Raw genomic sequence first — 26,103 nt, 5'->3', positions numbered from 1 at the left:
AGCATAAAAGAGTGCACTGCATCAATCACAAAGCTCAATAAATGTACTTACTTTAGGATTTATCATTCGTCATAACGAGTATTTGCTGAAATTGCTAAATTGAAATGAAATGAAAGCTATTGTTAAATATTCTTAAGTTAAAATGGTGGTAAAAATTGGCAACACTGCATTATTTATAAAGCTCAGCTCATCATTGGCGTATATAGTTTTACTATAAACACTTCCTCAACATACTATTGATGAATACTCTGAACTGACATATCTAAAATAAACTAGTTTTATTCCTAATATTTCAAAAAACTATTTTTTTTTTAAATATTAATATTTTTAATATATTTTTTAAAAATATATTATATTTTGAATATAAGTAGGTGAGATGGATAAACTGAAGTATGTATCAAGCAGTTCCGAGTACAGCGAGAACATTTGTAGCTCCTCCTATTTGTCAATCGCTAATTTATGTCGTCATTTTCGCCTTTTCTATTGCATGTTTGACTTCTAAATACACGACGAAAGTTCGCGTAAATCTTTTTACTGTTATATCGTTTTTCTACAGCTGTTTTGTTAAAGTTCTCTTTTATTGCTGTTCGGTTTTATTGACTTAATTGCTTCTATTTATTATATTGTCGTGAGTTTTGAGAAGAAACTGCAAGAAGATGTTTTAATACATCTGGTGGGTATATGAAAAGGTATGGAGAAAAATTGAAAATTATTGGTGGAAATTCATGGAAGATAGTAAAGAACAGAAAGCAATAAAAAATAAGAGAGCAATAAAGTTTATTTTCCAACTAAGCGAGTGTTCAAAGGTATAAAGAAATGCTTCGAAGCTGCTATATTATTACTTTATATATGAAACAATAGAATTCCAAAGACCTGACAACAGTTTTATTAATTTTGTGTAGCTCTTTATGTTTCCTAAATTCATTTACTTTGAGCTGGAAACAAAATTCCAACAACTACACTAAAATTGCCACATTGTTGCTTTGTTGTTTCAGCTGACTGAATAGTATAAGCAGCTGTTGCTTTTGCTTTATCGCCAGTATACAGCTTTGAACTGCATATTAATTGCCAAGAGGAATCCTCAAATCGAAAAATTTTGTTATTGTCAATTTTTTTGGGCCACAGGCTCTTTCAAAGTACTGCTTTTGCATGTATTATGCACATTATTGCTAAACTATATATTTATGCGCGAGGAGAAAATGCTTGCGAGTTTCCCATTTACGAACACCAAAAGCCTACAGCCTCTTTTCCAGCAGCCTGTGGCTATTCGAGCGCCACTAATTGCAGTGGCTGTACGATTTGCCAATTCCCAACAGTTCGCCATGCTCAGTTGAAATTGTAGTGCAAAGTTTATATAGCAAAAAGCATATACACAGGCGCTTTGCGGCTTTGCACCCACACATATGCCAAATTTGATCATACGCACCTGCGTTCGTTATGAGGTTAATTAGAGCAGAGAGCAGACAACGCTACGCCTGTTTGGTAATATATGAGCGTGTGTGGAGTGGCAAGCCTGTAAGTGTTATAATGGATTGATTAAACAATGTTTGGAAATTGAATTTTCATTGAAATGTATTTAAATTGCTTTTGTGGAAAATTGGAACTATTAGAAATAAACTAAGAGACCAGTCTAACAGCAATCAATTTGAGTTACCAGAAGAGAAAATAATCATAATTCAAATCGTAGGGGAGATAATTTTAGCAGATTAACTTTTAGTTGGTGGCTGTCTTCGCTAAAGTAATGGGTATAAAACTTTGTAGGTTTAGGCGCTGAATACATGGAAATCTCTTTAACTGCTATCACTCAATAGGCAGACCTACATAAGTGAAGCAGTTAGCAAACTGTTACGAGCACAACTACAATAACACCAAAGACCAGGTTTAACCTGAATAAGCTTTCGTCATACTACATTAAGTCCTCTCGTTAGGTTTTGGAGTTCAGAGAGTTTAGGAAAGTAAATTATGTTTATCGCTACTAATATCATTTGGTTTGACGACCAAAAACACTATCGATTTCTATTTTTATAAGCCCGCAGATATCACATTTGTTTCTTTTACTGCTATTAATAGCGCAAAAGGTCGAACTATGGAGCTTCACCTCAAAGTTTCCTTTCTCATTAGGCTTAAAGATATATGTACAAATGAGTGGCAATGCTGCATCATTGATATCTCTATGCGGACAGACATGCGGTAGCCAATTTAACTAAAACAACGTGGTCGCTGTCAAAGAATAGCGAAAGTAAACGAAAACACCTACAGGTAGTCGGCTGAAGGCAAGTCACATGAGGCGCAAGGAACAGCACTTTGGACGTACGCCAATGTCAGGGCGAAAACATGACAAGCGAAATGTAAACGTATAAAAAAGGAGGAAAGAAAGCGAAAATACAAAAACGACAATTTATTAAACGGCAGCTGAAAGCTTTTACAGCAGTTTGACATGCCATCAGAGCAAAGAGCGCCAGCGACAATAAGACAGTGGGGTACAAATCGAAAACCATTGACGCTAATGCCCGCGGAAAGTTTTGTTGATTAGAAAAATTTACATGTCGCATTGGCCGCCACATGCATACCCGTTCTGCCACGCTTTAGAGGAAGCCTTCGAGGAAATTTATTAATTTTTCCATTTGACATTGCTGATGCCGCTCGTTCCCCCTTTCTGCATAACCAGCTTACTACGTTACACTTTACGTTGTTGTTACGCTCACCTCAAAAAGCCACAATTGATTTGTGTCAACGAATCATAAAATTGAAGGCTATGTTATTGTTTGTATGCGGAAATTGCAGCGTTGCGCTTCCATAAGCTGCGACCTTAAGAAAAAATTGCAAAAACACAGCAACATTCGATGAAAGTTAGAGGTTGGCCTTAGTAAAACACGCTGAACTGGGTTGAGCCGCAATCGGCAAGAATATGTTGGTGTAAATAAAATATTCACTGCAACAGAAGAAAAATGAAATAATATAATATCAAAGGTTGGCAAATATGGCATTGCCATTAACTAACAGCTTGTGACGACAACCTCAGAAGCCTTGGTAGGCTTTTAGGCGTTTTGCCATCATGCAAGATGCTGTCGCCTACACGAATAGCAAAAGCTGCGTCGCGAAATTTTCCGCTGCTCAGCAGAAGAAGCATGAGTTGAGCAAAGTACGCGGGAGTGAAGGTTAAGGCTAAGCACTAACCTATAAAAGCGGGCTGACCACTTGGTCTAAAGCGTTACAAAGAAATGATGACTCACAACACGCACTTGTTGCAATTTACTAAGGCAGCAGGATACTTTAGAGCGCCACACTTTGGTAACAAGTATCAGGAGAAAGTAGCCTACGCTCGAGCTTCCTGTCAATCACGTTTAGAAAACTAAAATATTTCGCAGATCATTCCCAAAGCTTTTTCCCACTTTCTTACAAGTTTAAACATTTTCTAATAATTTCCTGCATTTTTCCTGTGTTTCATGTACAGAAACTCCGCTATGGCTGCTGTTACAGGTTGCGCCCATACGCAACGAAAGGGATTTGGTTGTGTTATTTCTGCTAACATTTCGGGACATCACGGCACTGAAGCAGCCGATCGACAGTGAGGACACAAAGGGTGGTAAGTAAACGAGTATTAAATTTTGTTGGCAGTAGGACAATTCTATACTTAAACTTACTAACACCACCAATAACGCTCTACACAAGACTTATTTACTAGCGAAGTGTTTCGAACTGAAAAGGAACGCCAAAGCATAGTTGTGAAGTTATGCTTCATTTTTGAAATAAAAACTTTTATGAAAAATATATGCTTGAAAAGTAGAATGTAGAAGAAGCATACATTTTTCAAGTTATACTCTGCTTTGGCACTCCTTTTCTACTTTAGCATGTTTGAGTTTGAATGTAGCACTTTTCTTCTAAACTTTCGAGACTAGAAAACCATAACAATGTCACTCAGTAATGTTTACGGCCAGTATGCTGAATTAAATTTCGAAAATAAAACAATATGAAATCAAAATAATGATGAATGAATGAAATATAGGTTACTGTAATTAACACAATAGCGCTAGTATGTCAAAATATGCTGAGTATGTATAGCAGCAAAAATGTCAAACTTTTGGCAAGTTATGAGTTCCCAGATTGTAATACTACGATTGCCTTTGTAGTGTGCAAATAGTTAGTGTTTTCTAGACAAAACTCTCCAGACTACTGTTAAATATAACATATAGACCAATATTCTTCGAATTACCATTACGAAAAAGTACAAAACGTTACTTTAAGTTTAAAATATCCATTAAATCTGGCATATAATTTTGTTGTGATAAATCTGAAAAACACAAAACTGCAAAATTTTGCGACAAATTTTTACACTCAAAAACTCGATTTTTATTGGAAAAATTTCTAGTTTCGAAATTCATTCCTTCATTCACTGTTTATTTATCAGCTAAAATACAAATCAATGATTGGCTTCAATTGGCTTTTTATCATAATTTCTTATATGTGTTCACGAAGTTACCAAATTTATGTTATATTAATTTAAATATTTTTTAAAGAGGCAAAATTTCAGCAAAAACAAAAAAAAAATCAAAATTCTGCACTACAAATACTTCACTTAATTTGTATATTCTGAATTTGAAACTCAAACCAAAATAAATAGCAAGAAGTCTAATAGGACGATCGTCAGGCGAAATATGAAATCAGAGCTATTTTAGAACAACTGCAAGTTAACGCCTTCACTTTCAAACACTCCACAAAGGAAGCATAACACTGAGCAGCTGTCGAAACTCTGCGCTGATCTCTAAACAGTTTGCACTACATAACTGAGCAAAACTAATTCCATCATCAATTTCATGCTTTGAACTTCACCTCAGTATTGCGTCACCATAAACTCCCTTAGCGTATGAATTTCTACTATTTCATGTTGGATTTTGCCGATTTCTCTCTATTATTGCAAATTTCAAATTTCAGTTGTCGTTGTTGTGTTGTGTTGTCGTCGTTAATGTAAATTTTTTGATATTTACTCTCAAGTTTTAGGTTTATCGAAATTCGCCAAACTGGCGCGTTCGGTGACACGAAGCCGTCAATTCAGCGCACATCTGCCAACACTAAAGGATCCAACGAAGCAATCCAACCTGGCGCATGTAAGTGGCACTCACGTGATGCTTCGTTTAGGATATATTTTAGTCTAACTTACTTTGAACTTACTTTCTGCTTTCATTTCTTAAATTTCTTTCGATTTCGATTGTTGATCTGTTTTATCTATACTACTTGCCACTTCATTTCCCTCTTACAGATGATGTCACTCAGCGCCGATATTATGCCACAATACAGACAAGAAGCGCCTAAGACGCCGCCACACATTCTTTTGCATTATTGTGCATTTAAAGCAATTTGGGATTGGGTGATATTATGTTTAACATTTTATACCGCCATTATGGTAAGCTGTAACTTTTTGGCACTTGGCGTGTGTGACAAATGGAACACGCACATAAAACGGCATAAATTATGTAATTGACTGATTTTAATGGTCGCCAGAAAATGTCGGCAAATGTAGCTTAAATTATTCAAGAACAATCGACATACCTGCAAAGAAAAGGAAAACATATTATTAATAAAAGAAAATCTAATCAAGCTATAATAAAGTATTATTACATAGAATGTAGTTTGTGGTGATATAGTGATTGATTTGTAATAAACATAAAATAAACTGGTAGGGAGAGTCTTGAGCTCGTAATTGCTCTTCAGTTCTCACTTTATGGGGTGTGACGAGCAGCTTTTGGTTTTGAAATCTTCTTTATTTAGGTTAGTCGAAAAAGTATGTTCGTATTTCTATGTATGTTTTTGCGGTCGTGTATCTCCAGTGCAACCAATCAAATTGTGTCATACCACAGAGTGTTGGAAAGGTGAGATTTTAGGCTTCATTTAACATTTGGCAAAAAGTGGTCGACCAAACGAAAAGACTTTTTCGATTACCATATGAAATGTTAAGGTTGCTAAAGTTTCGACGAATTCTTAACCGAAAATAGTTCGTCGGTTCGGAAAACAAGTTAGAAGAATATTATATGGGCGTAAGAAGAATAATTGTTGAACTGGTAGTACCTCAAATCGATTTAAAGGAGAGTTGAAGGTTCGAAAGTATGATATTCAAAGAACGTTATACTTCAATTGAGAGGAAAGAGAATAAGATAGCTATTTCCCGTCTCCTTTTGCCTTGTGGAACACTCTTGGAATTTTTTTAAGAATCAAACGAATGTTTTCTCAACATCAAAAGCCAGCGACAAGTCAGAAGAGCTTTGTATAAATAGTATATAAAACTGATTGTGGTAATGGCAATCCTTAAAATCAATTTCAAGGAAAACTGAGGGTTGCAATTGCTGAGAGTGCCCACGTGCAATAGTGCAATAGAGCTATTCCGCGTCTGCTGTAGCGTGAAGTGTCTCACTTGAAGTTCATTTGAGCATCAAACCAACGTTTTCTCAACATCAGACTAAAATCCTTTCCGCTAGTTTCGCATACCGGCTTGGAACAGCCAGCAACCTGCGCAACGCGCATTTCGCATAGGGTATCTAGGGTATCAAATCGGTCTGAGCCTAATGTGTGTGTACGACACCCAAGCGCCATAAACGACCACTTTTATTACATTACGTATTCAAAATTTGCGCTTTGAATGAGGTTCCTGTGTGCCGTTGACACACATAGATTTTGCTAACGCGATTCCGTGTAGAAATTCGTAAGCGGAGTGGCTCGTAAACGTGTTAGAGAGCCAACATTTATGTGCTCATGTTCTTTGGGCATAATGAATACGCGTCAGCCGGTGTGGTAGCTCTGTGTGGTTAACGGTTGCTACCCGTTTGACGAGTGCTGCAGAATCATGTGATTTGTGCGCTCAAGTGCACACATGATTTTGGAAAGTGAGTTAGTTACTACTACGAGCGAGCTGAAATTCTATTTTTCTGAATGATTAAACATTCTACACTCTTTGCTGGAAGGAGGCGACAATCCAAAATGAAACCGCATTTATTAAGAAGAGACAGTCCTCCAAATGAAATATCTTTCGGTTATTAGTGCGTGTTCCAAGTTTTTTCTTGCAATAATATTATCATGGCAACTCTATATAATAATTACGTAATTCACTTTGCAGGTGCCATACAATGTAGCTTTTAAAAACAAAACTTCAGAAGACGTTTCATTACTCGTCGTTGACTCCATTGTAGATGTTATATTCTTTATAGATATCGGTGAGTAAAACAATCTTTTTTAAAAGTGGGACGGGGACGCGGAGAGTCCAAGAATCCCCCCCAAATTCTACTCGGGATCCGTCCCTGACCTAAAATAACACATAAATAATATAATACTAGATTATACATGTGCACAATACAAAACATAATGACTTCTTTTGGGTAGAAATGCGTACTTAAGTGGTTACAGCAGTTTGTCTAAGCTTATGACAATTCTAGTACGTCTTAACGTTTTCATCTAAACACCCATAGCTTATCCCTCATTCACATACTTTGCTCAGAAACGTTCGAATTTCGCAATACTTTCTCGAAATCTTCTCATTGCAGTTTTAAATTTCCACACAACGTTCGTGGGCCCCGGCGGTGAGGTCGTCAGCGACCCCAAAGTGATACGCATGAACTACCTAAAGTCCTGGTTCATCATCGATCTGCTCAGCTGCCTGCCATACGACGTCTTCAACGCTTTCGATCGCGATGAGGACGGCATTGGCTCGCTCTTCAGTGCGCTGAAAGTGGTGCGTCTGCTGCGACTGGGGCGCGTGGTGCGCAAGCTAGACCGCTATCTGGAATATGGCGCCGCCATGCTCATACTGCTGCTCTGTTTCTACATGCTGGTGGCGCATTGGCTGGCCTGCATCTGGTACTCGATCGGCCGCAGCGATGCCGATAATGGAGTAAGTGTGGTACATGACACAAACATTGTCCAAAAGGAAACAAGCGATTATACAAATCACAAATTTGTCCGGCTGCTCTTCTCTTCCCCCCAAAATACTTATACTTTCACAACCACCGCCTTTTCGTTTTATTCGCTTATTCGTTTTATTACCAAACTCGCTTTTACATTTTTGTTCCGCACTTATTTGCTTGTATTTATTTTCGAATAGATACAGTACAGTTGGCTGTGGAAGCTGGCCAATGTGACGCAATCGCCATACTCGTACATCTGGAGCAACGACACCGGACCGGAACTGATAAATGGTCCGTCGCGCAAGAGTATGTATGTGACGGCGCTGTACTTCACCATGACATGCATGACTTCGGTGAGTTCTATGCAGTCGAGCGCTGCTTTTGCAAATACGCCTTACCTAAATCAGAGCGAAAACTTTATACATTTAATTTGTCGTTATTTCTTCGGTGTTGCATGCATTTTTAACGGAATCACTTTTGTGTACTTGCAGGTGGGGTTCGGCAATGTGGCCGCCGAGACGGACAACGAGAAGGTGTTCACCATCTGCATGATGATTATTGCAGGTGCAGTGTCCGACACGTTCCGTTGCCGCGTCCAATTTCGCTAAACGAAACGAAATTGCGCAACGCTTCGTAAGAGACGTAAACGCAAAACGGCAGCCGAGCAAATGTGTGCGCCCCGAGCGAGAAAACGCGTAGTGAATAATTAAACCGAAATTAAAATAAATTTAATAATAAAAACGATACATGCTCCGAGAATTTCTGAAAAAATTTCCTTTTATTATTAAAAAAACTTTAAGTTTTGCGACAAGGCCACGTGGTTGCTATGGAATCGCCACGCTACACGGGCTCACACATTTCGCCGCCGTCACGCCGCTAGAACTAATAAATGCTGAGTTGGTGTAGTGTGCCTCTGTTGAATTATTTCATTAGTTAAAAGAAATTTCAAAAGTTCAGTCGAAAAAAGCTCATGAAATTTCCCGTTGAACCCACATTTCGTAGCGCAGTTGTTGTTTCTGAATCACATTTTTGCCAGTACTCATACCAGTAGCTCTCTGTAGGCTAAGCAATCGAATCAGCGCTCACCACCACTGACACCATTTCATGCATTTTCTTTACTTGAAAGCGAAAGAAGGGCTAAAGCCCCAACACTGGAACATTCGACTCTCTCTAACTGAAACTCCTGCTCTTTTCTCTGTACAAAATTTTCATAATCAACATATTTTTATCTAAACTGTATATAAACTTTAAATATTTCCGAAATACAACACTGCGTCTCGAAATTTAAATAGTTGGACAATTCGTCGCTATGTGTGAGTTCCAAAAGCGGACAAAAAAAAACAAAAATGCTGGATTTCGCTTTGTTTTGCGTTGGTGTTAGTTTTTGGTGATCAAACTGTAGGTTATGGATGTTTTTGAGTGTTGATGTGCTACTTCTTGTCACGTAAGTAGATTCTCACTGCACTTTGGGGATAAAAAAATAAAACGCCTAAATATTCTTTAAGCAAAAGGCTTATACTAGCTCTATTTCTGAAGCCTTGATCTTCCGCGAAGTTGTCCAAAAATTGTTAAATCTTTTGAAATGTAGGCAGCCAGTTGTACCAAATCAAGCTGGGTCATAAAGTGACACTTCGACTCAGAGATGGTGGGGTTTAGTTTCGGGTAAATCTACTAATCCAGCGAGACTAAAGTGTAGACAACCACATTGTTGGTGGTTCATAATGTGATACTGTAAAGCCACAGAAATCTCAGTGCTGGTGGGGTCCACATGCAGCCTCTGCTACATCTGCTTAGAGTCGGACGAGACCAAAAGTCAAAAGATTTTCTGTGCTCAAATGACCGCTTCGACTCAATGGTTCATAAAGGGATGGTGGGGTTCCACGTGTTGTCTCAGGCACTTCTATTAATAGTCGGACGAGACCAATAGTCGATAAGAAACTTCCGACTCAATGGCTCATAAAGTGATACTATAAATCCACTGCGATTTAGAGATCCCAGTGATGATTGCGTTCCACATGTTGTCTTATGTATACCTACTAAAAGTCGGATGAGACTAAAAGTCGGTAAGACGTTTTCGACCGTGTGCAATATGCGCAATATTTTTTTGGGGTTTCTGTTCTCATGCATGAATTCTGATTCTAAACATTGAAAAACACTTAAATATTAATCTTTAGTTCTTTAAGTTTGCTTTGGGCTGATCTACATCGATAAGTATATTTTAATTTATTTCATAAATCAAAGATGGCAGACAACATGGGGGCCTACTCCGTGGAGCACGAAGAACGTTTTCACCAAGATGTGATGTACTTTGAACGTCGATACCAAGAGCAGTACAACGAGAATATGATGGGAGATTATATTTGGAGTTTAAGACGAGGGAGCTCATAAGAGCATAAAAGAAATACAAAAAATATTCACTTTTAGACAGTAATTTCTGGTTATTTTACATTTATCTATTATTGTTTACCTCACATCTTGAATAAAAACGACTCTTGTATCTAAAAAAAGTTTTCTAATTATAATCTATAGTGAAATTGTAGCAAAAAATATAAAAATCAGTAATTTCTGCTTAAAAATTTAAAAAATTCTGTAGTTTCTACCAAATCAAACTTTAACCGGGAAAAGATTTTTTTCCTTATTTTTTGTCATAGGAGAAACTTAAATTTAACACGTAAATGTCAGAACGAAAAATTGTTTTGACTGGTGTTATCAGAGGAGGTTAAGTCGTAGTCGCCAATTATTTAGAATCCAGCTGAGCTCAATCAAGCTATATTGGTATTTCTGAAAGGGTCATTGTCTATATATACTAAGTTGTATTAAACAGTACAATATCAAGGTCTGCTTTGGGCAACACTATACAGTCAAAGCACCGAAATACCTGGCTGTAAGACTTTCTAAAGGCGCTGCACATTACACTGAATAAGACATAGATGCCAGAGTTCGCTTAGTAAATCCCGAGATTCTTTCTCTGACCGAGAGACCAGCAACGACGCAAAATTAGAGCACACATTTACATAAAGTTGTTTTTGAGGCTAAGAGCTTTCAAGGAAGCCATAATTAAAAATAACTGTCGAGTTATGGAACCCTTATTTTACCAGAATTGCTTATACCCAGCCAATTCACCTCCTCGAAAAGTAAAAGTCATTTGAGCACAGAAAGATTGAGTTAAGAGGTCAATTCTAAGTTGGATCTCACTTGGGCAGCTTAGAACGCCGGCACATTTTGATAAAAAAGCTAATCTCAAATTTTTTTTTTGAATAAAAATCAGTATTTAACGAAATTCTACAAGAACAAATAGGAAACCGTAAGGCCTAAAACAAATGCTTTTGCCGGAGCTACAACTCTTTACTGTTTTGTTGTTAGCAAAGCGGTGATGAAGTTAAAAATGTTTGTTGAGGCTCACGCAAAAGCATGTAAGAAACGTATACCCACTTTGTTAACCACTTCTATATATATTTCGATTTCTCGGCACTGCCATTATTTTTCTGCCACCTTCATACTCATAACACAACAACAAATTTGGGCATTTATTACTGTTCTAGCTTGCGTTCGTAATTCGCATACTAATTTCTTCAGCTCTTCTACGAGTACTATGTATTTATCGCTCCTATTGAGACCCTTAATACTGTCACATTAATTCCCTTACTCCTCCTCCAGCCATCTACATTTGCCACGTTCCACCTCCCACACCCCACACTTCCATTCCATTCATGTGTGTTGTTTCATTTCTTATTCTGCTCAGTGTTAAGTACCCTAAAAGTATGCTGCATAAAATGGATTATAATTGAAATGAAATTTTTAGAAGCGCCATAAAATAGTCCACTTAACCCAGTGAGCTTGCGCGCACGCACTCATTTAAATGAGCACACAATTAATTTTCTTTCATATTTTCGCTTATTTCCACTCTCTGCCACCGTGTAGCGCTGCTGTACGCGACGATATTCGGTCACGTGACGACCATCATCCAGCAGATGACCTCAGCGACAGCGAAGTACCACGACATGTTGAATAATGTGCGCGAGTTCATGAAGTTGCACGAGGTGCCGAAGGCGCTCAGCGAACGCGTCATGGATTATGTGGTCTCCACGTGGGCCATGACCAAAGGCTTGGACACCGAAAAGGTAATGCACGCATACCGCCAACACAAAAACACTCATCCTCAGCCACACACAAACGCATATGTATGCCGCGATTTAATAGTATGCTGAGTATGTACGTATGTATGCAAGCAGAAAAGCTTTTGTACAGTATGTAAATTGTATGCGAATAGTTGAGTATATTTTAGTTGAGTAGTTAGAAGAGCTTCAGCCTAGTGGTGTGCTCGACATTATTTAACTCGAAAAATGTAAAAAGTACACAAAAAATAAATTTATACGAAAATTGGTGCACACACTCGACCACTAGACCACTCTTCACAAGCAACTGGAGCCACTTCAATACTTAATGTGTCACGCAAAGCCAGAGTTACACACACAACATACGGCCGCAACCACCGTGCCGCTATGGTCAACACGAAACCGAACACAGCGGACACACACGCATACAACCACGGCACCACAGCTAACTTCACACACTTTAACAGACACCCACGCACTCAGCCAACGCGCAAAAGTAATGCACCGCAATCTGTGTGTGTAAGCGGAGGTGCATAGTTTTAGGCGCTTTCCAAAGCTTCATGCGCGTTTTTCATTAAGCAGTACCTGCATTTCCATTTTCATAATTTGCTTGCAACACATTTCTTTCGCGTTCTGGGCCATTTAAGCCCCGCTAACGTTTGCTTTTGCTTTTAGAGCGCGATTTTATTCTTACTTAACTTCAAAGTTTTTTCTGCTTAGCGCCTTTTTCCTAAACTTTTTTATAACTTCACAAACGCTTTGTAAATGTTTGCTATTTACTTGCTCTTTGCTGCCTCTTCATGCTTTTATAACTTTGTTTTCGAACTAATTTTCGAATCCAGCTCAATTTGCATTTTACTTTATTTGTCTCTCTTTTTTATTTTTCTACTCCCTTTAACTACGTCCAGGTAAGCTCGCTCGCTCGTTCGGTCATCATGCTCGGTTTAGCGCCTCATAAAAACCGCAAATCCGTGCGCCAAAACGAAAAGCGTCCGTCAAATCCGTGCCTTTAGATGGAATTTAAACCAAATCATGGCAATATTCAAAAGCTCATAGAAAGCTCAATATATTTTGTCAAAGCTTGTAGCGCATTTGGTTTAAATCATTATAGGAGCGCAATTGATGCGTTCTGAAACAGATAGAAGCGTCTTTATACCATTTTCGTTGACTGTAGTTTGTGCCTAAAAATAGTATACTATAGACTACAAACACATGAAATACATACAACCAGCAATAGCGACTAGCGACAACAGTAGCACAAAACAATTCCGAGCTTATGTCGGTTATCACTATTTTACAGAGAAAACATCTAGGTCTGACTCATTAAAAGTAAACACACACATACATAGAAGCGACATACGAGAATCGCCGAAGGAACGAACACTTACTCTCACATAGCGAAGCAGCAAAAAAAGTTGCCAGGTGTCTCAGTCGGAAATGGAGTTGAGCGCGCGCTTAGCGATCTTTTAATTCGTGAAAGCGCTGTGAAAACTTAAAATATTTTTTAGTAAGCAGCGTTGGTGAATCGCTCTTAAAGAGAGCTCCTGGTGGCTAGACATTCTATTTCAAAATTAAATTTATTTAAGCTAAATCTATGCAGTGTTTGAAAGGCGGAACTCGCTAACCACGCAGACTCAATTCCATTTCCCAGTGAGATTCGAAAATGTCTGTACGTATGTGTGAGTGTGCGTGTGCATCATGCTATTTTGTATCAAATATCACCCGCTACTTTTTCAGCGTAAAATAAATTCATTTCTAACAAAAAATGTCAAAATGGGTATTCACAAATCTGCTAAAAGCGTTCAATCCAATTAAGCTTTTTGACAGCTTTCATTGGTTTGACGAGAAACTTTCACAAATCTGCCAAAAGCTGCCAAAGCCATTGAGCTTTTTGACAGCTTTCATTGGTTTGATGAAAAAGTTCGCCAGGCCTGTCATTTAGACTTGAAACCCTATGAATACCCGTTATGCATGTTACTCATATATCGAAATTTATGCTCATCGCTTCAGATTCAGCGCCATGTACTCATCTCTCTCTCTATCTCTCTACTACTACTCTCTCATCACTCTATGCACTCATTTATCTGCATTGCACATTTGTTTTTGTTTTTCTTTCGATTTCCTTCATTTTCACATCGTATTTGATTTGCCACGCCCATCTGTTTTGATTTTGTTGTGCTCTCGCACCTTGTTTGACGTTTTGCCGTTTATGATGCGGCTTGGCCACTTCGCAGGTACTAAACTATTGTCCGAAAGATATGAAGGCTGACATTTGTGTTCATCTAAATCGCAAAGTATTTAACGAGCATCCAGCATTTCGTCTTGCCTCGGATGGTTGTCTACGCGCGCTAGCCATGCACTTCATGATGTCGCACTCGGCGCCGGGCGATCTGCTCTACCACACCGGAGAGAGCATCGACAGTTTGTGTTTCATAGTGACCGGCAGTTTGGAGGTGATACAGGACGATGAAGTTGTGGCAATATTGGGTGAGTTTTCAAAACCTTGCTTTGAACCGAAAACTTCCTAAGGGTGCCAAACAACACTAGGCTCCAAAGTTTGTCCACCTTTAGGGAGCGTCCTCTGTAGCGCCAATCCTATTTTGCACTTAATCACACTTTCCTTGCAGCGTGCTAAGTTTTCCAATTGTGCTCTCTTTCGCTCTATTTCACTCTCTCCCTCTATTTCTGTATATACCCGCTTGCACCGACATGCTTTGTGTTTCTCTGAAACTTATATGCTATTCTCTTGACTCATAGGTAAGGGCGACGTCTTCGGCGATCAATTCTGGAAGGATTCGGCTGTTGGCCAGAGCGCTGCCAATGTGCGCGCCCTAACCTATTGTGATTTGCATGCCATCAAGCGTGATAAATTGCTCGAAGTCCTCGATTTCTATTCGGCATTTGCGAATAGTTTTGCACGCAATCTGGTGCTCACCTACAATTTAAGACATCGACTGATTTTTCGCAAGGTGGCCGATGTGAAGCGCGAGAAAGAATTGGCCGAACGGCGTAAAAACGAACCTCAATTGCCTCAAAATCAAGACCATCTGGTGCGTAAGATATTCTCGAAATTCCGTCGTACGCCGCAGGTGCAAACCGGCTCCAAAGAGGTTGTCTCCGGTCAAAGTGATGTGGAGAAGGGCGACGGCGACGCGGATCGCACCAAGGTATGTACGCGCAACGTGTACGTAAGTCAACGGTTCTTTGTAAATATATATGTTTGCGTGTGTGTAACGTAGAATGTGCGTGCGGCGTTGCCGTATTTTATGTGCTAAATGCATGTGTGTGCGTATTTCGTGTACGTTTTTTATTTGATTTTACATTTACATTTTTTGTAATAGCATTTTTATTATTATATTATTAAATGTGTATTTTTATCAATGTGCGTTGTATGTTTGTCACATAAAATACTGTATAATTTCGTGCTTTGGATACTGTTACTCTTAACTAATATTAATTGTGTATGAAATAATGAAAACTGTGCTTTTCGCAACGTCAAATTGTAAGTATGATGGGACGAGGTGTAAACATGGTATATGTATTTGTAGAAACAAGGAAGGCGAAAAAGATTTATAAAATTATTTACAGTAAATACTCAAACCCGGTTTAACAGACCCTGCATATGTCAAAGTGAATACAATTTTGATTTCTGTGTTAATATTAGACTTCAAGTTCTTATATGAAGATCCTAAATATATTTTCGTTCCTAGACCCCAAATGAGTTTTGATATTAATTCAAGCCATTCCTTCCACACAAAGTATAAAACATTTCTTTTCCATTAAGATCTTTCTTCTATTTTGTAATTAGTTCACTATTTCACTCAAAATACCGCAGTTTTCTAAATAAAAAAAAATATTTTTTATTACATGTTTTAAACATTTAATTAGATACTATTCCCAACTAAGTTCCCTCAGCATGCAAAGCTTACTTTCTTCTATATATTGGGTAGTTGAAAAAGTTTTTCGCATTTTGTCAATAGATGACGTTGCAGTCGTATAACTCCAGAGCTCCCAATCACATTGTGCCATCCCGGTAGTATTAGAAAGGTGAGATTTTAAGCCTCTTTAAGCAAAAAGAAAATAAAATTCGGTTGAAAAAAGGTACAACTGTTCAAATATTAGTGAAAATAATGAAGAAATTCGCTATATTCAGGACCGTCACATAAGCAGCCCTGACATTGCTAAGGAACTTAACATTCATCATCAAACGGTTTTGAACCATTTAAAAAAGATTGGCTACAAAAAGTGAACTCGATGTTTAGGTACTACATGAATTGTAGGTGAAAAATTTAATGGACCGAATTAAGATCTGCGATTCTTTACTGAAACGAAATGTAATAGAACCATTTCTGAAGTAAATGGCAACAGGAGACGAAAAGTGGATCAAATGCGACAACAATGTGCGAAAAAGATCATGATCCAGGCGTGGTGAAGCTCAACAAATTTTTGCAAAGCCAGGATTTACGCCTCCAAAGGTCACGGCGAGTATTTGGTGGAATTGGAAAGGAACTATCTACAATGGGCTGCTCCAGCCTGGTCGAACGAAACGACCAGAACTTATCAACAGATAGGGCCTCGTCTCCATCAGGACAACGCTAGACTACATAATATATCTTTGATGACTCGGCAAAAACAGGGAGAGATTGGCTGGGAAGTTTTGATTCATCCATCATTTAGCCTTCACTTTGCATCATCGGACTACCGTTTGTTTTGGTCAATGCAGAACTCCCTGAATGCAGTAAAGTTGGCTTCAAGAGAAGCCTGTAAGAATTACTTATCGCGGCTTTTCCCCGAGAAGCCAGAAAGTTTGGAAGCTGATGGAATAATGTCTCTAGTGGAAAAATGCCAAAAAGTGGTCGACCAAAATGGTGCATATTTGGTTCATTAAAATTCATTATAAATATAAAAAATAAGTTGAAGTTTGTTTACAAGTAGGAAAATACTTTTCCCACTACCCAATATAACTATGTACGCACCTCAAAGTGAATTTAGTATTTCTTACTGCTGCCTTAATTTCTCTTCTGCCACTATTGTTCTTATAATAAATTATAGTATACCTTTAGGCGTCAAAGAAATTTAGTGCTTAAGAAAACATTAAATTTCTATGTAACTCTCCATGAACAAACATCGCATGCACATCAGTGAATTAGCACAAAATATATTGCCTAGTTTTAGGCATCAAAATTTTTGCTATTAACTGCATAGATTGTTATTACTTATGGTAATTACTGTTTATATGTGCGTATATCTCGTAGCCTATTTGTTTCGTTCCAAAACCATTAAGTTAAAAAATAACTGTATTTAAAAAACAAAATATATGTATATGTACTCGTACTTATGCTTGTTGTCTCTTTTTCTCTTCTCCCACTCATCCGAAAATAAAAACATCCCTGCTTACGCAAACCTCAACGTCCATTTCCACAACTGTCCCGTCTAAACTGTCATATATTACTACAATTTAACACTATTTCGATATACGCTCTCTAATATTCGCATTATCTCTGAATGAAAATCTGAATGGCTTAAATGTTTGTGTTTGTTGTTCTGTTTTGTTGTGACTTTTTTGAATTTCACAAAATTTTTACACAAAAACATTTCGAAATTGCATACTAACAACAAAATTGTTTACTGCTCATTTTATCTATTTTCACATGCTTAACCCTTACACCACCGAAACATATTGTCTTTGCAATCCTTTTTCCGCACGGTCACCACCGCCACACATTTTTTGTGTGGGTTTTTGTTTAACTTTTCTTTTACTTGATATCCTTGCAACCTCTTTTCCGGCTGCCCGCAATCTCGCCTTGCTCGTGTTTGTTTGTGACAACCCATTCAAGAAGTTGCCTGCTAAATTAACCCTCACAGAGGACTCACGCATCCTAACAACAGCTGCCGCACCCTCTCCAACGCCATCACCCTCGCCCTCATCGGGTCCACCATCTGCGCGTAGTACGCGTGCTAGTAAATGGGGGCGCCTTTTGGGCAGTTCAAGTGTCGATTCGGCTAGCGATACAAGCGCCAAGGTAGCAGTCTCGAGAAGTTTGAGCGCCCGCGAAAGTCTGCGTGAGAGCACTGCCCAAGCGCGGCAGAGCAGTACTTCGAGTAGTAATGGTGGACAAGGCAATAAAGTAATTACAAAAGCTTAAATAGATAATAATGAAAATATTTTAAACAGCGAACAATTAAAAATACAGTCACCATTTAGCATTAAGCCTTGCACATTAACTGATTTCTGTTTCTCCTGATTTCTAATTTTATTATTGGCTGTCTAGTATTTTTTTCTAAGTTCATTTCTATTTTACTTTGGCGGATTCGAATACATTGCCGAGATAATAAAAAATATTTTTCAACAAAAGCTTAAAAAGCACACTAAGCTCTTCCAAAGCTCGGTCATGAAGCTTTGCAAAGCTTTACTGAAAATATCAAATAGTTACCAAAAGCTCAGATTCAAGAGAATTCCGAAAGCGCTATAACGTTAGTTTTAAAAACTTGTAAAAAGAGTACATTTAAGTTTTAGAGCTTACATGTAAATATTTATTATTTGAGATGCTAGTTGATTGAGCTCTCTAAAAGGACCTAAATAAAAGGCTTTAAATAAAAATTCTAATAATTTCATGAAGAGCAACTAAATGATTTAGATAGCTCGCTCGGTGCCTAAGAGCTTTAGATGGTCTTCCCCTCTTTTAAAATTTTACTAAAGACAGGAAACAACATAAGTTTCTCGTCATCAGACCCAGTGAAGAAGTCAAGTCTCCAGTCATCAGTCACAAATATTTTTAACACATTAATGCACTTCCATTAGTCAGATATGATCATTGGCGCCACATTCCCGAGAGTAAGCTAGTTCAATTGGTTCCGTGAGCCATCGGCCCATTCTTAATCGCAAATCCTTTCTGGTCCTATTTAATGGCGTTAGAGAAGCACACCAATGGCTTTCATTTGCAGAGCGCCGAGTCCTTAGAGACAAGCTTACAAATTATCGAACTGAGGGACCCGTTGTCAACCGCAGCTGTGGCGGCAGCAGCCGCAAAGCGCGTCAAGAGTTTGGAATCGCTGACTACCGCAACGGCGACTTCTTCGTGGGTGGAACGCAAATGGCGCCGCATACGGATACTGGACGTTAGTAAACATAGCCGACTTAATCTACACTAGCTAAAAAAGCGAAATTATTGTATTTTTTCATTTCTTTTTGACATAGAAAACAGTACAAAAAGTAGTTGGCGGCACTGGAAGATTTGTTATGTAGTGTCTGCTATGATTGTAAGCCAGAGTTGCCACCCATAGAGTAAATGAAAATCTTGTCTTAGCTGCTAGTTATTACTTGGTTGTTTTGTTGATTAATTGTCTGCCTTCTTCAGTTATTTAATATTGGGTTATTGGTATGTACTTGTATCATTTATTTCAGTATGTAAATTCTGTTTTTTGAATATTATTTCGGCATATACCCGAATGTCCAGTAAAGTTTCTTATAGCAGTAAGTTTTAGTTTGAACAAAGTACGCGCTCAATCGTTAAATAAACAAAGCTAAATATAAAATCTAACAAATTAAACAATAATTAATGAACATTATTTCTCCCTTTCTCACTTCCCAAAAAAAAAAAATAAATAAATAAATAAAAAATGCATGCATACCGTTTGACCTAATCTACCCCGTAATACCGCAAAACCTTCACAATATCATCTCCTATGCAACCCTGGACCTGCAAATGGCCGCAACACAAATTGCATCTTCCGTTCGTTGGCTTCGTGAAACATCGTACTGACCGACACACGCGCACTGAGGATATGCTCATTTTGTTCTCTCGCTCTCGCACATTGCACACTTTTTAACTACGCTCTACATGTACGAACTTCTTGCTGTTCGTTCTTCGACATATTCACCCAAACCAACATAAAAAATTCATCACTGCGTGTTTATTGCCTATCCTACTGCCTGCCTGCCGATCCACGATTTTCAATTTCAACCACACCTTTACTTCCCTTTCATCACCATCTCGCTCTTTCTGTCTCTCTCTCTCTCAATTATATGAATGCATTCAGGTTTTTCCTAAAGCTCCTAAACTACAGGCTAGTCAAGCGGCGCTCGCGCGCCAGGATACAATCGACGAAGGCGGAGAAATTGACGCCTCGCCTCCCAGTCGCGACACGCGACTAGTTGGGGAAAGTGGCTCGGCAGCAGCAGTAGCGGCGGCTGCACTGGCAGCTAAAGAGCGCAACCTTGCATTGGAGCGTGAAAGGCAAATCGAAATGGCTTCGTCACGTGCCACCACCTCGGACACCTATGACACAGGTTTGCGCGAACAGCCACCCACAATGGCGCAACGCGATTTGATCGCAACCATGTTGGATTTAAAAGTCGATGTCCGTCTGGAAATGCAGCGCATGCAGCAGCGCATCGGACGCATTGAGGACTTATTAGGTGAGCTGATGAAACGTTTACCTGCACAGGAATCGTCGGGTCAAACAACGCCAGCTGATGAGCTCGGATCCGGTAGTGGTGGTGGTGGCGTGCCTGGTGCGGCCGGCAGCACGGTACTGACTACACGCATTGGTGTAGTCGATGGCGGCGGTGGTGGCACACACTCGACCGCGGTTACGCCAGCTGCGGACACTGTGATAACTATATCAACGGTGCCGCCCACGCCACCCATTAGCACAAGCGCCGCCTCGGGTGTAGTGGTACAGATCGGCGGTGTAGGTGGTGGCGGCGCAGGAGGCGTTGGTGTGCCTACAACTACGACGTCCGCAACCGTGGCGGTAGGCGCAGGCTCCACGCCCATTCCACAAACACTGAGCCTGCTTAGCCCAGCACAGATGGGGTCAGCGGCGACACAAGGCGGCAATGGACTGGGACCGCTAATGCTGAAAAAACGGCGTTCGAAGAGCAGGAAGGCACCAGCGCCTCCCAAGCAGCCATCACATGTGCAGAGTCCAGAGCAGCAGCGTTTGCTGGAAGAGGAACCCATTGTGACGGCCACGACGGTAGTGCCGGTGACGGCGCCAACAGTAACAACGCCAACAACAGCTACTTCGAGCAGCGCAGCCACATCGCCCACAACGGCCGGACCGTCGTCGCTGGGCGGAGGTGGCAACACCAGCGGCACATCTAGCGGCAGCGGCAGTGGCGGTGGTGGACGCAGCAAACGTGAATTTCTCTAGCCCAAGATATTGGTGCGCCATCAATCGGACACTGGCAGCAGCTTCGAGCAATAATACGGCGAATAAAGCAGACTGCGCAAGACGATGGCGTACAGCTGAAGGAAGCTGCGGAACGCTTCATGTTCATTTTAGGCTGCTGCGGCTTCTGCTGACTAAGTTTTAGTATAACATAGCATAGCATAAGATGTTTTTCAGTAATTAAATTTTCTGTCAACTAGAGTATAGAAGCTTTCGAAAGCTTAAAATTTAGCGAGCTAAATTGCGAACTGCGACACGCAAAGCAACTTGAAGCGTCGAGCAGAAAAATATTTGTGATAACCAACCAGATATTATGACTATGAAAAATTATAAAAACAAAATAAATCTATAAAAATTAAATGTCACCTAGTTAAAAGCAAACCACAAGACCTGTTATAAGCCGCTTAGAAAATTTGTAAATTTATTTGTAAATATGTATTACAAAGCGAGTTCAAATGCTCGCCTGTTGAAGCTGTGTAGATATATAATATGCATAAATAGATTATACATGCCAGACAGAGGCGGAGACGAAGACGGAGGCATAGGCCAAAACGTCTCGCAGTACAGTCATAAATAACTATAGATTCATTATAGATACTTAACGACGACAGCAGAAATACTTCGCTTGGTGAAGCTCCTTGCCTTTTTGAGGAATTGAATACCCACTAATTTGCAAACAAAAAAAAAACAAAAAAAATTGTCTTCAACAAAGCTCGATTTACTGCTACTTGGCTGTGTAATTTTTCCGAACCACTTTTTTATGGTTTTGTGGCAATATTTTAATTCCGCTAATCTTATTTTGGGAACGGGGCGAGCTTAAAACATCGCAATACAAAGCCTATAGCAAAGCTTAAAGCGCTCAACAGCAATCCAACTTTTTTAATCTGGTTTGATAAACATTCTCTACTAAAAACAATTCAAAGACATTTTGGAAAATATACTAGAGTAGGTTCACAATAAACTTCAAACATCGAAAACAGTTATTGAAAGCTCTTGAAAAGCTCATAATGCAATTACAAAAAATGTTTGCTTTGCGAGAAAAAAAAAACTCAGAAGAATGGACAAATATTAGGCTTTTCGCTTACGTATAAATTGATATCATGCAAAAGCAAGAAAACTAAGATTTATTATTTGCTATTTCTAGCCCTCACTGTACTCAATTTTGTTGTTTCATTTCGTACAATATAATTACTCCACTTTGCCAGATATCCTGCTGGCATGGCTATGTAGTCCTTCCCTTAAGCGAAGCCCATCTTTGTCGGCTAACAAAGCGTACACAATGTTGCCATATATTTGTTTTAAAAATAGTTATTTTATCTTCTGAGTCTTTAGAACGAGAATGTTGCATAATTAACTGCCACACAAAACAAAGCGAACATTTTAAGAGAACGCAAAGACAAGCAGAGAATATAAAATTTAATGAATATAAATACAAATTCAAAATATGCAAACTTTGTACTACAGTTTTCATTTAGAAACCCGTCCTACAAATGGAGAACACACAGAATCAAACTGAGAACAAATTTAAGAAAACAAAAACAACAACAAAGACAAAGACAACGGTACTGATTATTAAGTAAATAAAATATAAATGTTAAAAAGTTATTTACAAACAAAGTTATTAAAAAACAACTACAACAAAAATTAAGCAATAAATGCAAAACTAATGCTCCATTAAAATAACTTTTAAGTAATTATAGTAATAATAAACTAAATTAAGTTCTACACAAGCAGAGAAGCAGAGCAGAAAATACATTTGAAATATTTAACCGTTAAACAAAATGAACAACAACCAAACGACAATCGAATTACAAAAGCAAAATGAAATTATTTTTTCTCAACTTTACTGTAAATACTTAGAGGTGGCAACACGCCCGCTGAGTTTGCGCGCATTTTTGTATATACACATACCCACAAACGAAGTTCGTGCCAAAGGAGGTGACTTTCAAGTGATTGCAATCGAGCTACGGACGGATTAAAAGTAAAATTAAAGTAGTCAAAACAGTCGCGGCAGTTCACCAGCATGATGACTGTGAATCGTCGGAAGATCTAGTAGTTTGACGATATCAATGGAGAAATTAAAAGAAGTTAGGAACAAAGAATATCCATACATATAATGCGGTTATATGCAAAGAAAAATACTGAGCCAGAAGATACAAAAGACCCTTTAAGGAGCTTTAACAATGATACCCATGAAAAATTAGGCGATTTTCGTGATTTTTTTTAAAGTATGTTAATGAATGTTTCTTTGGGCATGTTATGGTATATTTTCCCAACTGCTGACATGACTCCGGCCGAATGAGTTAGTATACCAAAACAGTTCAAAAAGATTATTAAAGCTGAAGCATTTCCTATACAACGACCAACGATTTTTGAAAAAATTAAGAAATTAACAAAATGGTGATATTCAAAAAACAACTTGATAATTCAACCAATCAAAAAGATCGTAGGTCATTGTATAGTAAATATATACAAATATATCTCGTTGAGTTATGATGTCAGCAATTTTGAAAAATGTCGTTTCGAGAAAACGTGTTTGAAGTTTCAACTATCCGAAGTTTAAACTGCGAGCGGTCGCTGACATTCAAAAACTATACAAGATACGATCTTACCGATTTCACCGGACATTTTTGAAAATATAAATTATCGAAAAACCAAAACAAAACTCGATATTATGAAAGTTTCACACTGGTATAGCCACTTAATTTAATTTAACTAAGTTTGAACAAGTGGAACACGAAACTTTGCAAGAAAATTTGAGAGCTTCGCTAATGTAGTCTTAGAGTGGTTTTCTAGTTCGGTGAAAAGCTTGAGCCATGATACTGCTACTTGCTCTTTCCGGTAAGAAAATATAGCATAGAAAAATAACCTATTTTATAAGAGAGTCACCTTTCTTTAGCCACACCGCACACCTACGTATAATTGCCCCCAACAAAAACAAATGCTGCAATAGAAAACGCGCATGCAATGTAAATATAGGAGAGCAAGGGTTTGAAAATTAGTTTTGGTGCCTCGCATAGCATGGCATAGCATAATAAATACCAAATACTTGCATAATTATAAATGTGATATTGTTAAGACGTGACGAAAATTGTGCGCGAGCGTATAGCAAGTAGTTTGAGGCATGTATTTGAGGCTACAAAAAGCTATATACAAAATTTTATTTAATTTATCAAATTAAGTTACCAACTTCACTTGCAACAAATTTGTTAGCTAAATTTGTGCCCTTCTTCACACAGGTATATAAAAGCATCATATTTTGTTTTAGCAAAATTTTTAGCTTAATAAAATATGTGGCATGCAAGCCAGCGCCTTAAATTGTGCTGCACTTGGTTGATTGCCTGAAGCGGTTTCAAAGCAGAAATACAACACTGAGTTCGAATATCTCAAAGTGCTCATAGTTTAAAGATATCTCTTAGGACAACTGCATACAACTACACACTCACATATATACATACATATAGATCGCTTAGGTCTAATAGAGCAATAAGTAATGAAAGTTATGTAAATTATGAAAAAAAAAATGTTATTCGATGGTTGTTTTATATTATTAGAGGTTAAGGCGGCGCGGCATATTTCTTTGAGTACCTTTAATAATAACTAATTAATTGTAAGTTGTTGAAAAAATTCACGTTTAGATATAACTAGACGCTAAATTTGTTAAACGTCTTTGTTACTGTACACAAATTTGTATAAGTTCAAGAAGAAAGTTAGGAAATTTTGACATTCATGTTTGACTTGACACTGACTTAAAAGGTTTTGATTTTTTTAATTGGCTAAAAAATTATATGCGGTTGAGAACGCCTGCTACACTTTCAAATAATGTTTTTATACTCTGAACAGGTCATATTAAGTTTGCCAGGAAGCTTGCAACACACAGGAGGAAATTTGACAGACCCTATAAAGTATAAAAGTAACCAATTTAAGGATACTTTCTCAATGTCTGGTTACCAGCCTTCCTGTCCAGTTATTAGAGTTCTACTTAGCAAACATTAACAAATTGTGTGACCGACCAATGTGCTTGGTTAATGGAGATGTCCGCTTAATATATCGTCTATTTAATAGAGCTTTCACTGTGTTTTTTTAATTTATGAATTGTTTTCACTATCCTATCTTCTAAGTTGGTTCGAACTGGACACAGTATGTTAAATTTTGCTAAAATCAGTTGAGTAGTTTAGGAGTCCATCGCGAACAAACAACGTGACACATAAATTTTAATAAAGATGAATGGTCAATGTGTCAAAACATCCGTTAGTTTTGGAGATAACTATCTGAAAGTTTGCACACGTTCTTTTCTCACTAAGAAGCTGCCCTTTTATTAGAACACCTGATAACGGACCACTATAGCATACAGCTGCCATACAAACGGAACAATCGGAATCTAGTTCTTGACCAACCAAAGTTCTTTTAAGGAAACTTTTACATCTGCGAAGGATATTATTGCTTTCAACATTTTATATTGTTTAACATATCTTCACGTCTATGTTTATATAAAGAGGCATGTTTAAGAATCCAGATGAATAGGATATTCCGCTATGATTTTCTCTATATTTTGGGTCAACGCGAACGCAAAGTCAAAATGGACGTCTGTTAACAGTTTTAATGTGGCTGTTTATTTCTGATCGTATATTTGACGTCTTCGAGCTATATTTGTCTGTGTTTTAAGTCAAGTTTGGTCAAGATTTGTGCAACTAATTTACATTTTGGCAAGATATCTTTATTCGAGCATTACAAATTCATACACATAGTGCAAAATATGTACCAAAATACTAACTAACATACCAACTAACAACAATTTATGTGATTTTCGAATAAACTTCGAGAATTTCGTTACCTGAGTATAGTCAACACTGTGCTAATTTGTTATTAATTTTTTAATGAAAGAATATATCTATGTATAAATTGTTACAGATGTGTTTACC

General features: G+C 38.2%; 2 protein-coding genes across 3 annotated transcripts in view; one reads left to right on the top strand and one right to left on the bottom strand.

Annotated features, from left to right (window-relative positions):
* The window catches only part of LOC108978399 (potassium voltage-gated channel protein eag), a 58,434-nt gene extending 35,825 nt beyond the window's left edge, over positions 1 to 22,609 (top strand). The window contains exons 5-16 of one of the 2 annotated variants that reach the window (XM_018948656.1): positions 3,455 to 3,586; positions 4,993 to 5,105; positions 5,258 to 5,401; positions 7,106 to 7,202; positions 7,530 to 7,876; positions 8,087 to 8,242; positions 8,381 to 8,453; positions 11,811 to 12,010; positions 14,239 to 14,491; positions 14,762 to 15,171; positions 17,842 to 18,132; positions 20,045 to 22,609. In XM_018948656.1, the coding sequence (XP_018804201.1) occupies positions 3,455 to 3,586; positions 4,993 to 5,105; positions 5,258 to 5,401; positions 7,106 to 7,202; positions 7,530 to 7,876; positions 8,087 to 8,242; positions 8,381 to 8,453; positions 11,811 to 12,010; positions 14,239 to 14,491; positions 14,762 to 15,171; positions 17,842 to 18,132; positions 20,045 to 21,163 (3,335 nt within the window). In that variant the 3' untranslated portion in view covers positions 21,164 to 22,609. Of the gene's footprint in view, positions 1 to 3,454; positions 3,587 to 4,992; positions 5,106 to 5,257; positions 5,402 to 7,105; positions 7,203 to 7,529; positions 7,877 to 8,086; positions 8,243 to 8,380; positions 8,454 to 11,810; positions 12,011 to 14,238; positions 14,492 to 14,761; positions 15,172 to 17,841; positions 18,321 to 20,044 lie in introns of those variants that run through there. The other variant, XM_018948655.1, reaches the window with a different exon arrangement.
* LOC108978401 (probable 4-coumarate--CoA ligase 3) overlaps positions 1 to 26,103 on the bottom strand; it is a 145,132-nt gene that overhangs the window by 80,421 nt on the left and 38,608 nt on the right. The gene's annotated exons all lie outside the window — the stretch shown is intronic.

This window comes from Bactrocera latifrons, unplaced genomic scaffold (assembly GCF_001853355.1).
Source record: "Bactrocera latifrons isolate USDA-ARS-PBARC rearing strain unplaced genomic scaffold, ASM185335v1 scaffold_121, whole genome shotgun sequence".
In the NCBI taxonomy this organism is placed as follows: Eukaryota; Metazoa; Arthropoda; class Insecta; order Diptera; family Tephritidae; genus Bactrocera; species Bactrocera latifrons.
This window is presented reverse-complemented; position numbering and strand designations above follow the sequence as displayed.